Raw genomic sequence first — 12320 nt, 5'->3', positions numbered from 1 at the left:
AAGGCATGACTGTAGATCTACTGATCGTCAGTGTGGATCTACAAAATACCTACTCTGTCATGTCATGACAAATCCTTGGCGCGGGGACCTTTCTGAAGACTACTACTACTAGTAGTATTACACGTAGGCCAGGTAACTACGTTAGTTAGGGGCCGTTCTTCATCAACTATTCGAGCAAATAATAATTTAGTTGAAGTGTACATGTGATCGTGACGTCTGTCCCGAACGGTTTCTACCATTTTAGAGTTTTTCAGTGGAATTGACATGGCGATAATGACGTCCGATCAGATCGACCATCTCGACGTACACATGACGTACCTGTACCTGTACCTGACCATCTCTCCCATCGGATGAGGTAGTGGAGCTTCGAGGAGTTTCGTTTTTCTGAAGAGGCCAATAAGTCCACCTCTTCAGAAAAACGAAACTCCTCGAAAAGTCAAAGAGTGACAATTCGAACGCGCCCTTACTCAGGCCTTAGCATCGTAAATCGTAGTATCAGCTCAACTCGCGATCGATCGCGGCCACTGGTGAGAACCTTTTTTATTTTTTATTTCACCGTCCAATGGCAGAAGCCAAATGCAAAGGAGGGGGCGTTAGCCAGCCATGGCAAGAGAAGAAAAAAATGAAGGAAAGAAGATTGCTTTTGAGTTGCACACCTTTCGACCTTTGTCGGGTCACTCCGCGACCCGCCAAGTCTCATCTGAGACAATCTGCTACCGGCACGTGTCTACATGTACATGACAGTGTATGACAGTGTACATGTACGTGCGGTACCGGTACCGGTAGCATGCTTGCTAGCAGCTAGCAGACCATCTCAGACTCCTGGCGCTGGTTCGCGGAGTGACCGGGAAAAGGTCGAAAGGTCAAAGCACAGCTCTGACTGTCTGTGAAGTCCATTCAAGGTTCTCACCAGTGGCCGCGGGTTGAGCTGACATTGCATTCCATGGCTGTAAGCTCATTGGTTGCTATGGTGTTACCAAGACACGTGGCAGAGAGCTGATTGGCTAAAGAGCTTAGAGTTCCTGGAAGCAGTATGCAGCTGAACTGCATTAGGAGGGAGGTCGTTCTTGGTATCGAATCCACCAATGCATGCTGGTGTCTCTTTGGCTTCTCCTTCCTCGTGGGAGAGTTGTGTTTCTTCTTTCTCGTCGCATTCTTGTCGGTGTTTGTCCTCAATGGCGACCACCTCATTGCGTATTCGCCTTCTAGAGGTCGACCCCTTTACGGTTACATGTAGCGCACTCGGTCGTTTATGTCCAATAAAGATGCGGAGTAAAGGAAGAAGGCAGTAACCTCCACGGTAACCTCCACAGTATTCCTTTCTAAAAATGGCCGACTATAATTTGTAGGCAGTCATGGTGAGGTGAGCAACTGGAAAATTGCCCCTTTGGTGTGTTGTTCGTTTGTGCCTGGTTTGTTTGTTCTCTTACATATTTTCTCTTCCAGTCCTCGGTAGTCATGGTAGTGGAGCGGTGGTTAGCTGTGCTACCGACGTTTCTGCTAGCTCGAAGGATGCTGAGGTTGCGGGAGCTGAGGACAGGAACGAAAGGTGAGGTTGTTAATTGTTAGGTAGCGTTTGTTCTTCGTTTTCTTTCGGGATTCCCTGGACGGAACGAGATAGAGGTAGCAACACTTCGGTGATGATTTTATAGGAAAAGCGCGAGCTCCGGCGTGGGGAGAAAATACATTGGACGGACGCCTTTCTTAGCAACTACATTAAACATGGATGTTTTTATTTGTTATAAGTTAACTGCTCTGACCTCTCAAAAAGTTCTTCAAGTAGATATAACCTCCATATAAGGACGTGTTTGCTGCTACTCCTGTCACCATTGTAACGAATTTGAAGAGCAATGGTACGAAAGGTCTCGTCGAAACTTCCAGTGGCTTCTCCCTCTGTGCTTCGCCGATGTGCAATTGTTATACACCCTGGCGCTACTTGAGGCACGTGGGCTGGATTTCTTTGGTCACAACTGTAACATTCCACGTTAGACTGTGACTCTTGCTTGGTTAGCATTGACCGCCTTCTATACTTTATTCTTTTCTTTCTGTTTCTACATGTACACAAACAAACCTTGATTGTCCTTGTTGTTCTGTTCTGTACACAAACATACCGGCAGGCATACTTACTAGTAGTTACCGTATACCTTGTGGCAAAAGGGCACTTGCTTTGCTAGGACACCCATAGCGGCTTTCCTGTGACCAGCGCTAGTGGACCCCGCCTGAAGTTGATGGTTTCCTTCTTGCAAAGTTTAGGCATTCTTCGCGGTTTCATCGTCGCAGAATAAGTCAGAATAAGTAAGTTAGTCGTCGAGAAACCCAGATATTTACATGTACCCTGTGACTGCCAATAAGAGGACGGAAAAAGTGTTTTAACTCTGAGTTTCACGCACTAAGCGATCATCAGAAAACAGCCTCTCGGCATTGAGCACTCTCTTGGACAGCCTGGAACCTCTCTGTTTTACACTGCGACTGTGTGAATACAATGAACCTGTGCGCTACTCCTCCTCGCCGGAAGGCAATAGACCTGTGTGTGTTGTAGGTCGGGTCGGCTCACAATTTCGGTTTGGAGGACTCTCACAGATTGTGTAACGTTATTGCATGGTTACTAGCAACTTACTAGACATGTACTTCGAAGTAGTGGCAAATTCCAGTTGACTTTCCTTGTCGAAATTGCGGCTGTTTTTTTCTTCAACCACTCTGCCTATGCTCTATTTCCATGGTTCCCCCTATTGACTGGCTGACATTCCGTAGTCTGCTTTACTACCGGTACACATATCCCCGATGTTCTTAGGGGCCGTCCGTAAATATATGTATTTACTAAGTGTTACTAAGAAAAGCTCACTAAAGGGAACGCACACTCACACAGAGACACATTCTACATTCGTGCACAACGGAAAGCGATTCGAAGAAACAATAACCTTGAACTTTCCACATGAACTCCGAAAAGCAACTGTTCACACCAACTAGTCTAAACACTACTAAAAGTCCAACAACCAGGAACTAAACAAAAGCAGCGCGGCGCAAGCTCCGGTGCATGCATCCGGGAACTCGCGAGACAGAAGCATGCACGTGACCGCTCAGGTCTACAGTCAATGCTACCATGAATGCAAGCATACTAGAAGCAGATGCGTAGCAGTACAGCACAACCATGCATGTGACATATAGTCGTTGGTTCAGACCTCGGGATCTTCTGAACACTAAGAGACGTCTAACGGGCGTTTCTTTCTTGACCCACCCACCCCAGAAAGCCCCCCCCCCCCAAATGCAGATAATAACACCATACTATTCACACATACTGTAGCGGACATGGAGATCCAGTCGATTGACCGGGGCCGGCGCCCTCAGTGCGTACAGAATGCGTTAACGCTATGCGTGCAGTACACATGTTGATCCGATGTTACCAGCATACGTCAGCGCATAAATGCATGCGTGTTCCGCTTATCCAAGGCTGCATGGCCAGCGCCCTGGGGCCGCTAGACGTGCGACCGGATTTCCATGTCCACGACAGTACATGACACAGCGCGTCGCAGATTTCGATGTCGTGAATCGCGGGAAATTCAAATGCGAGAACCCCACCCAGCGCTGCACCCACCACTCTGGCTCGCCTCACTGCCATCCAATGCCGTGGCCTTCACCTAATCGGTGATGGAGCCTACCTCCCTAGCTTGGACATCCATAGAATGGTCGGAGCACTCTGCTTTCTGTACAAGCTCCACTTTTCAACTGGCTCAGACATGCTTCTCACCCTTCTTCCACCCCGAGCGACCAACACATCACGCCATAGCCGACGCACACAAAAGCATCACTCACACCAGTTTCAGCTCTCTTCCGCTCAGAGCACGGAATGATGTCCTTCGGTTCTTCCCTGACGCTGTTGTGGAGGTCTGGAACCAGCTCCGGCAGTGCGTTCTGCTGAACCAGCCAACAAGGAAAGGACTGCAGAAGTTCAAAGAGAAGGTCAACGCCCACTTGCGCCTTACCCGCTGGGAGTGGGCAATGGACAGGTTATGAATCAAAGAAAAAAGACGAAAAACAGCTCTAACTCTGTTCCCTCCTCCATTCACTTCGTTGACTCTCTGATAACTTTATTGTGCGTACTTTTCCCCGTAATCCCCAGTTATCTACCCCCCCCCCCCCTGCGTATAATCTGTATTCTTTTGTTTTTCGTGGAGCGCTTGGGTTGCAATGAAGCCAAGACCCTATGGTCGGTCAAGCTGCCGCAGCCTCTCCCCCACTCGTGCCATTCCATAATTATGTCTCATCGCTGCCTTGCTGCTTTGTGCCGTCAAATGGTATGTTTTTTTTTGTAAAAAATAAATAAATAAATCTTGACTAGTTTGAGGGAAAGACACAAACGGGAAAAATGCCTGTATACAGTATATCAGGACAAGCACAAACATGGCACACATGCACACATGTACACATTATGGTGACGTAGTTTTGCCACAATGTACTGTACATACATGACCTAACAACAAGAGAAAATGGTAAGTCTGACCACTAACCACCGCTTGAAGCATTTCACCGTCTTAGTGAATCATACTCATACTAGAGTCATAGACAATTAGACATGCATTGCTTGTCATCGTTGTGTGAGTGTCAGTGTAGTGCGTCTCAAGGCCTACCTGTACTAGCTGTAGCAGTGTTACATCATGTACAATGTACACGCGCGGTATGGTATGCATGCACACCAAAATGTATTTTTTTAGAGCCGCCTTGCAGGCAAACCCACCCGCCCACAAACGCCCAATAGACGTCTCTTAGGTAGATACATGTATTTACGGACGGCCCCTTAGTGTACATGTAACGAGGAGCAAAGAAGGCCCACCAGAACCGGTTCGGTTGGTCGGGTCATCACTGGACTAAGTGTGTTGGTCACCAACGAATGTTTACTGCTGAGGATTTTATGTGTACCAGCTATGTCATACACACAGAATGAAAGGCTATGGTATGGCCGGACCAACCAAAACCTACTTCCGCCGGTCAGGACTATTTATTTTTAATGTTCTATACTCGGGGTAGTACTGTGATGACGTGCATTGGATGGCTGCCCTTGCCCGTATTGGGTACGAGCAATGTGGTGTTCTATTGATTGACAACACTCACGGCGATGTAAGTGCAAGTGTTTCACCATACAACGAATGTTGAAGTTGCGAGCGGATACGTTGAAAGGAGGAATTCAGATTACACAAGGAAAGTGCTGCGCTAGAACGCAGTTCCAGGGGAGGTCTCCACTGAAAACCACCCAAACTAACTGGTACTCCAGAGTAGCAGATATACTTCAAGTATAAATTTTTGGTTTCTTACATACAGTGAACCTGTCATGGCGACCACTCGGATAAGGCAACCACCTGTCCTGGAAGACCACTAAAACCAGCACCAAGGGATGCTATTTCCAGTCAAGTGACCCTGGATAAGGTGACCACCTGGTTACAGGGACCACGTTTTGAAGGACCCTTGAGCGGTCTTCTTAGACAGGTTTCACGGTAACTCCAGGTTTGTCGATTATGTAGCTTTTCGTTCGATTCTGGTCTATATTTTTGGAAATTTCCGAAAGGGTGATACTGCAGAACTGGCTTGGTTGTTGCTTGTGTTGGAATCCTGGTGCGGGAGCTAATACACCTCATTCTAAACGGTTGATATTATAATCCCTAATGCCTTGCTACTACTACCAGCCATATTTCCTGCTAAGTGAAATCCAGCTGTCACCTGATATGCCTAACCCTAAATGCTAACATTGTCGGAAATATTTCACTGCAAACTAAATTTAATCTCCTTCACATTGAACTCTAACTGCTAAAAAAACCCTTCATGTTGAACTTTAACTACTAAACAAATCTCCTTAACCCTAACTCTTAGAAAATCTCCCCAGCACCTCCGTCTCTCTTCCTGCCCGGCTATTCCAACCCAAACCAGGATTGCAATACATTTGATAACTGCAGCCTCAGAAGCATACAGTGAAACCTGTCAGAGACGACCGCTCAAGGGACCTATAAAGTGTGGTCTCTGCAACCAGGTGGTCTCCATATCCAGTGCCAATTCATTGGAAATAGCATCCCCTGGTCCTGGATGCAGTGGTCTTCTGGGACAGGTGGTCGCCTTGACAGGCTTTACCGTACACTGAACCCTGTGTGTTTCTAAAGAGTTTTGACAGACGTTCCGCGCAGCAGGTACATGTGCAGTGAGGCCTGTCTAAGAAGACCGCTCAAGGGCCCTTCAAAACGTGGTCCCTGTAACCAGGTGGTCACCTTATCCAGGGTCACTTGACTGGAAATAGCACCCCTTGGTGCTGGTTTTAGTGGTCTTCTGGGACAGGTGGTTGCCTTATCCGAGTGGCCACCTTGGGAGGTTTACTTTACTTCGGAAGTACGCATATGGGTATCAAGGTGACAAGCGTATACGCATTAAGAAGAGATTTTCCATAGATACCACGAGAAGCTTGCACTTGCATCCTGTGATCATCCTGTCCTTGAGCATTGTCTGTTGCACCCTACACAATAACACATGCACTGTTGGAATGTGTCAATTGTAAATAATAGCCTTGTATGTTGGGAAGAATCAGCATCCAGCAGGCCTTAGGTTCGTTATGGGTGATACCAAGAGTAGATAAACAAGAGTGTGCAACTCGCGGATGGGTAGACCCACGGCGGAATTTTTGTTGACGTAATCGTTTTGACGACGCACGAGCTGCGAGTCTTTCGGAAAGTTTTCCCTCGTGCTCTTGGCGCGGCTTTACACTACAAGGTCGGTGCCCAGCACGTGCTCTCACACTGCTCTGCGGCGAAATGCGCGTTCTTCTGAAAAAAGGTGACGTCAACAAAAAATTCCGCCGTGGGCGGGGGTATCTGCAGATTATGCGGGAGAGATCCGGAGTTGCACACTCTTGTTTATCTACTCTTGGTGATACATAGCCCTTGGCGAATACTGCTGGCGGAAAATCGGCAGAGATTTGGTACTTTTTCGGGTATGTTTTGTGTATGTTTGGCGTTTGTGTGTATGAGGGGGGGGGGGGGATGACCTTGTCTGTTTCCTGTATGTGAGAGTGTGTCCTGCATTCAGATCAGCACATCATATCAGTGCAAGGTAAAGAAGATCCAGGCCATTGGTGATTTGTGATTGGCGATGCAGGCAAGCAACAAGGAATTGCCATCTGGATGCTTTGCTAAGTATACACTTGTACCGTTATGTGTTGAACTGTGTTAACACAAGAAAGTGGCACTCTGTCACACAAGAAAGGGAGATCCAGTTTTGCAAGGATCCTCTAAAACATTATGGGAGAAGAATACTTATCTCGGTGTGTATTGCTCTCCAATGCAGAAACATTTCGGTCCCTTTTTTGTGCTTGGCTTGGAGAGTGTAGCAACCTCTTAAATCTCTGCCAAGTTGGTTCACCAAATTCGTGGTCATCTGAGTTGTGCAGTGCAAAAATTAACAGATATCCAGTACTGCAAACCTTTCGCCATCTCATTGCAGCAGGTACATGTGCCGAGCGGGTGTATTACTTTCAGAAGTGGCGAAAAAAGTGTTTAAATCTCTTTGCCGATGATCATTGCCAAAAAAACAGCTGCTTTGTATGGAATTCACAGTGTATGCCCTACAACTATCATACTTTGAAACCATCGACTCGAGTCTGCCAGTCAGTGAGATGCAAATTTCTCTCTTCTGCTGCTTTCGCTTTTGTGTGTGTTTTCTTGCCATACCTCTCCAGGCGACCTACAGCATCATCGTGGCATCCGTGAAGCTACAGGAAGGGGGAAGGGGTTTTGCTACTTTGCGGCAGTCCAGTGCTGCAACAAAGTAGCTGAAAAAATGGTGACAGATCTTCCGTTCCAGGGTCCAGTGGGCGGGGAGGGGTGGCAGGCAGTTGTGCTGGTGACTCCACACGTCTTGTATGATCTCAAAGAGACCATGCAAGAGAACCGAATTTAACTCGAAGTTCCTGAGCAGGTTGCAGAGCAGAAGAGTCTGAAAAATAGCAAACTCACGGAAATAGATGCGCCCAGAGTTCGCAAAACTTTGTGGTTTTTTAGCCACTTTACAATGAGATCAATTCGAGAAAAACCTCAGGCTCACTCAAAAATGTTCCGACCGCTTGCCTTCAACTTGAAGAAGGTGGAAAACTCGCCACATTTTTCATCACTCTGAAGCTTGCCTTCAACTTGAAGAAGGTGGAAAACTCGCCACATTTTTCATCACTCTGAAATCACAAAACTATAGCATGCCATCATGACAGCCCGTAAGTACCCCCCCCCCCCCCCCCCCCCCCACTGTGACGTATGTGTCTACTTCTATTGATATATGTAGCTTACAAACACACTTACAACATTTCCTTCCTGAATGCCTTCTTGCCACCTCTAACTCAGATGACAATGTGCTGCGGACGTTCAGCATCAAATTCCCAGCCTGGACAGCGAGAGGAAGCGGCCGGATGGTGTGCGAACAAGACAGCTGCATGACAACCACCAAACTCTGAACCCATCTCCACATATTCATATTTTCGTAGTCTTTTTTCACACTTCCATTTGATATCCTTGTCATTCATTTTATATACATGTGGCTAGGCGTAGATAAGGGCAAGGTAAGAAACACGCCCTGCAGGATCGCATGCATTGTTGTCATAACTTAGCTAGGCATCCCCGTGTGGCAGTGCCCTCACCAGGCTGCTGTTGCATGGGTGTATGTTGCTGATCTACTGTGCCGCGAGCTCTTCTAAACCCATCACAGCTAGGTTCAAGACGCCACGGACAGAGGCAACCAGTGCAGTCGTGTGCTACAGGACATTCGCCGCCACTGTCCAGTGTTGTATGGTATGTCATTTTGGTTTGGAATTCTGTACCTTGCTGTCATAGCTAAATGTTCCCGTGTGGCAGAAGCCTCGCACGGCTTCTGTTACATCGGGATGTGCTACTAATCTATTGTGTCCTAATGAGTTAGTTTCCTTTCCTTCACAGCTAGCTTCAAGAAGCCCTGGGACATCACAGCCATCCAGCTGGTCGTCAACTGGTTCTTCAAGGGTAGTATGCATGGTATGTACCATTGGTTTGGAATTCCGTGCATTGTTGTTGTAGTTAGGCAGTATCCCTGTGTGACAGCGGCCTCACCAGGCTGCTGTTGCATGGGTGTATGCTGCTAATCCATTGTGCCATGAGCTTTTTCAAACCCATCACCTCTAGGTTTAAAAGAAGTCTCGGCACCCCACAGCCAACATCACCGGACATCAAGAGTCGGCCATGGTAGTATCAATCGGTATGTTAGGTTGGCTGGATTTCTGTGCATTGTTGTCATGGCTCGGTTTCCCCGTGTAACAGTGGTTCACTGCTGTTACATGGGTACATGTTACTAACTAATTGTGTCATGAGCTAATACCCTTTGCAGAATTCAGGACCACATCCTGTCAACAAGCGCTAGCAGCGATGACGCATCAGGCAGCGCTAGCAGGGATGACGGGTTAGGCAGTGCTAGCAGCGATGACGGGTCAGGCAGCGCTAGCAGCGATGACGGGTCAGGCAGCGCTAGCAGGGATGACGGGTCAGGCAGCGCTAGCAGCAGTGACGGGTCAGGCAGCGCTAGCAGGGATGACGGATTAGGCAGCGCTAGCAGGGATGACGGATTAGGCAGCGCTAGCAGCGATGACGGGTCAGGCAGCGCTAGCAGCGATGACGGGTCAGGCAGCGCTAGCAGCGATGACGGGTCAGGCAGCGCTAGCAGGGATGACGGGTCAGGCAGCGCTAGCAGGGATGACGGGTCAGGCAGCGCTAGCAGTGGTGACGGGTCAGGCAGCGCTAGCAGGGATGACGGACTAGGCAGCGCTGGCAGGGATGACGGATTAGGCAGCGCTAGCAGCGATGACGGGTCAGGCAGCGCTAGCAGCGATGACGGGTCAGGCAGCGCTAGCAGCGATGATGGGTCAGGCAGCGCTAGCAACGGTGCCGGGTCAGGCAGAGCTAGCAGCGATGACGGGTCAGGTAGCGCTAGCAGCGATGACGGGTCAGGCAGCGCTAGCAGAGGTGACGGGTCAGGCAGCGCTAGCAGCGATGACCGGTCAGCCAGTGCTAGCAGCGACAACAACGGGTCAACCAGTGCTAGCCGTGATGACGGTGGGACCACCAGAGACGAGTCAGCCAACGGCGACGGGTTGGTCAGCAATATCAGCAATACGTTGGTCAGCTCTAGCCGTGATGATGCTGGTGGGTCAGCCAGTGCTAGCAGCAATGATCATGGATCGGCCAGAGCCAGCAGCAATGATCATGGATCGGCCAGAGCTAGCAGCGACAATGGTGGGCTGGCCAGCATTAGCAGTAATGACGACTGGTTGACCAGCGCTATCAGCGACAACACACTGCTGGCTGCAACACCAGGACAGTTCCAAATGTAGGGGTGGGGGCATCCAGTGAAGCACCTCCACCCCCAATCTTCACAAGGTGAATATGTGTGGCTGTAATTTTCCATTGTGTTGCTCATACTGTGTGAAATGCACCTACACTACTGCTCAATGACATCCAATGGAGTTAGCCAGCGTTGTGTCCTGCACCACTGAACATCGCAGTGTCCGCAGGTCTATTACTGAACAATGTCCGGCGCAAACTTAACTTGCGCTATCGGATCTCATTGAGCAGCACTGAATTTTTGGTGGGTTCTAATTTTCAGTCCATTCCGTAGTACATGCAACCATCAAGAAGGGTCTCGCTTGCATTTTCCTGAATGAACATTATCGCCCAAGAAATCTGAAGCAATTATTAAAATCATATACTATTATGTGTTAACGGAAAGTACTCGTAGGTGCAGACACTGAACGGTCTTGAGTTGCCTTTCCCAATTGCATGCGCCGGCTCCAGCAAATGTTTTCAAACAGCTTCTGTTGCATGTCCTTTCACTGTGACTGTGGGTGTCTAGAACAAGTCTCTGTGTTTGGTCCTTTGCATGATGTCAATTAGTCTTACAAGTATCGGTAGCAATACTCTTTGTATTGGTTACATTCAGCATCACAGGGTTTGCATTTTATGTGTTTCCGCCGCACCCAGTACTTGCTCTGCTCAGTCCATTCTGCACAGGTGTGGCCACTGATGGTCGGCGGATACTGTGCGTCATCCAGCATTACGGCCGTCACGGAGTCACCAGTGCAACACCTGCCAATACAGGGGTCCCCGGTGATGGGAAAGATCGGATACTGGCCATTGCTACAGCAGTAGCAATCCCTGGCAATAATAGCATGCCTTGTCAATTGGCTGGTGTCTGCCTTTTCCACTGCCGGGAAATGGGGAACGGAAGATCTGTCACGTGGGCTGGGATCGGAATTTCCAAAAGGAATCCTCGTCCTGTCAAAACTGATAATCAAAAAATCCCAGAGTTGAAACAAAACAAAAAAGAAAATCGCTGGGGGACAGGGAGAATCATCACAAGCCATGACAAAACCTAAAAGCTTTCTAAATGTCCATGGAGGGGAAACCTATCGCCAATTTTTTTTAAGGTCGCCGACAAATTCCCCATTTGAATGTATGCAGCCCATTTTGAATGCATGTGGCCCATTTGAATGTGTGCAGTCCATTTGAATGTATGCAGTCCATTGGAATGTATGCAGTCCATTGGAATGTATGCAATCCATTTGAATGTATGCAGTCCATTTGAATGTGTACAGTCCATTTGAATGTGTGCAGTCCACTTGAATGCATGTGTTCCATTTGAATGTATGCAGCCCATATGAATGTATGCAGGCCATTTGAATGTATGCAGCCCTTTTTGAATGTACATGTATGCAGTCCATTTGATAATGCCCTTCATCTGCCTCGGAATGTATGCAGCCCATTTGAATGCATGTGTCCCATTTGAATGTGTGCAGGCCATTTGAATGTGTGCAGTCCATTGGAATGTACATGTATGCAGTCCATTTGAATGTATGCAGTCCATTTGAATGCATGTGTCCCATTTGAATGCATGCAGCCTATATGAATGCATGCAGGCCATTTGAATGTATGCAGCCCTTTTCAATGTACATGTATGCAGTCCATTTGGTAATGCCCTTCATCTGCCTCGGAATGTATGCAGCCCATTTGAATGCATGTGTCCTATTTGAATGTGTGCAGTCCATTTGAATGTGTGCAGTCCATTTGAATGTATGCAGTCCATTGGAATGTATGCAGTCCATTTGAATGTGTGCAGTCCATTTGAATGTATGCAGTCCATTTGAATGCATGTGTCCCATTTGAATGCATGCAGGCCATTTGAATGTATGCAGCCCTTTTCAATGTACATGTATGCAATCCATTTGATAATGCCCTTCATCTGCCTCGGAATGTATGCAGTCCATTTGAATGTGTGCAGCC

The 12320-nt window shown here is 48.0% G+C and overlaps 1 protein-coding gene across 1 annotated transcript; it reads left to right on the top strand.

The window, feature by feature from the left end:
- The first annotated feature begins 1265 nt into the window (after positions 1-1265).
- LOC135816800 (uncharacterized) lies at positions 1266-10375 on the top strand. Its single transcript, XM_065329900.1, has 3 exons — positions 1266-1272; positions 1447-1549; positions 9376-10375. The coding sequence occupies exons 1-3, from the start codon at positions 1266-1268 to the stop codon at positions 10373-10375; spliced, it is 1110 nt and encodes a 369-aa protein (XP_065185972.1).
- The last annotated feature ends 1945 nt before the right edge of the window (positions 10376-12320 follow it).

Source organism: Sycon ciliatum, chromosome 5 (assembly GCF_964019385.1).
Source record: "Sycon ciliatum chromosome 5, ocSycCili1.1, whole genome shotgun sequence".
Lineage (NCBI taxonomy): Eukaryota > Metazoa > Porifera > Calcarea > Leucosolenida > Sycettidae > Sycon > Sycon ciliatum.
The sequence above is the reverse complement of the archived record's forward strand: the minus strand, read 5'-3'. Positions and strand labels throughout refer to the sequence as shown.

What these genes read in the sequence shown, in the direction of transcription:
- LOC135816800 (XM_065329900.1), top strand. An exon ending in GCTGAGGACAGGAACGAAAG is followed by an intron (nt 1,550 to 9,375) that starts GTGAGGTTGTTA and finishes TACCCTTTGCAG; the next exon opens with AATTCAGGACCACATCCTGT.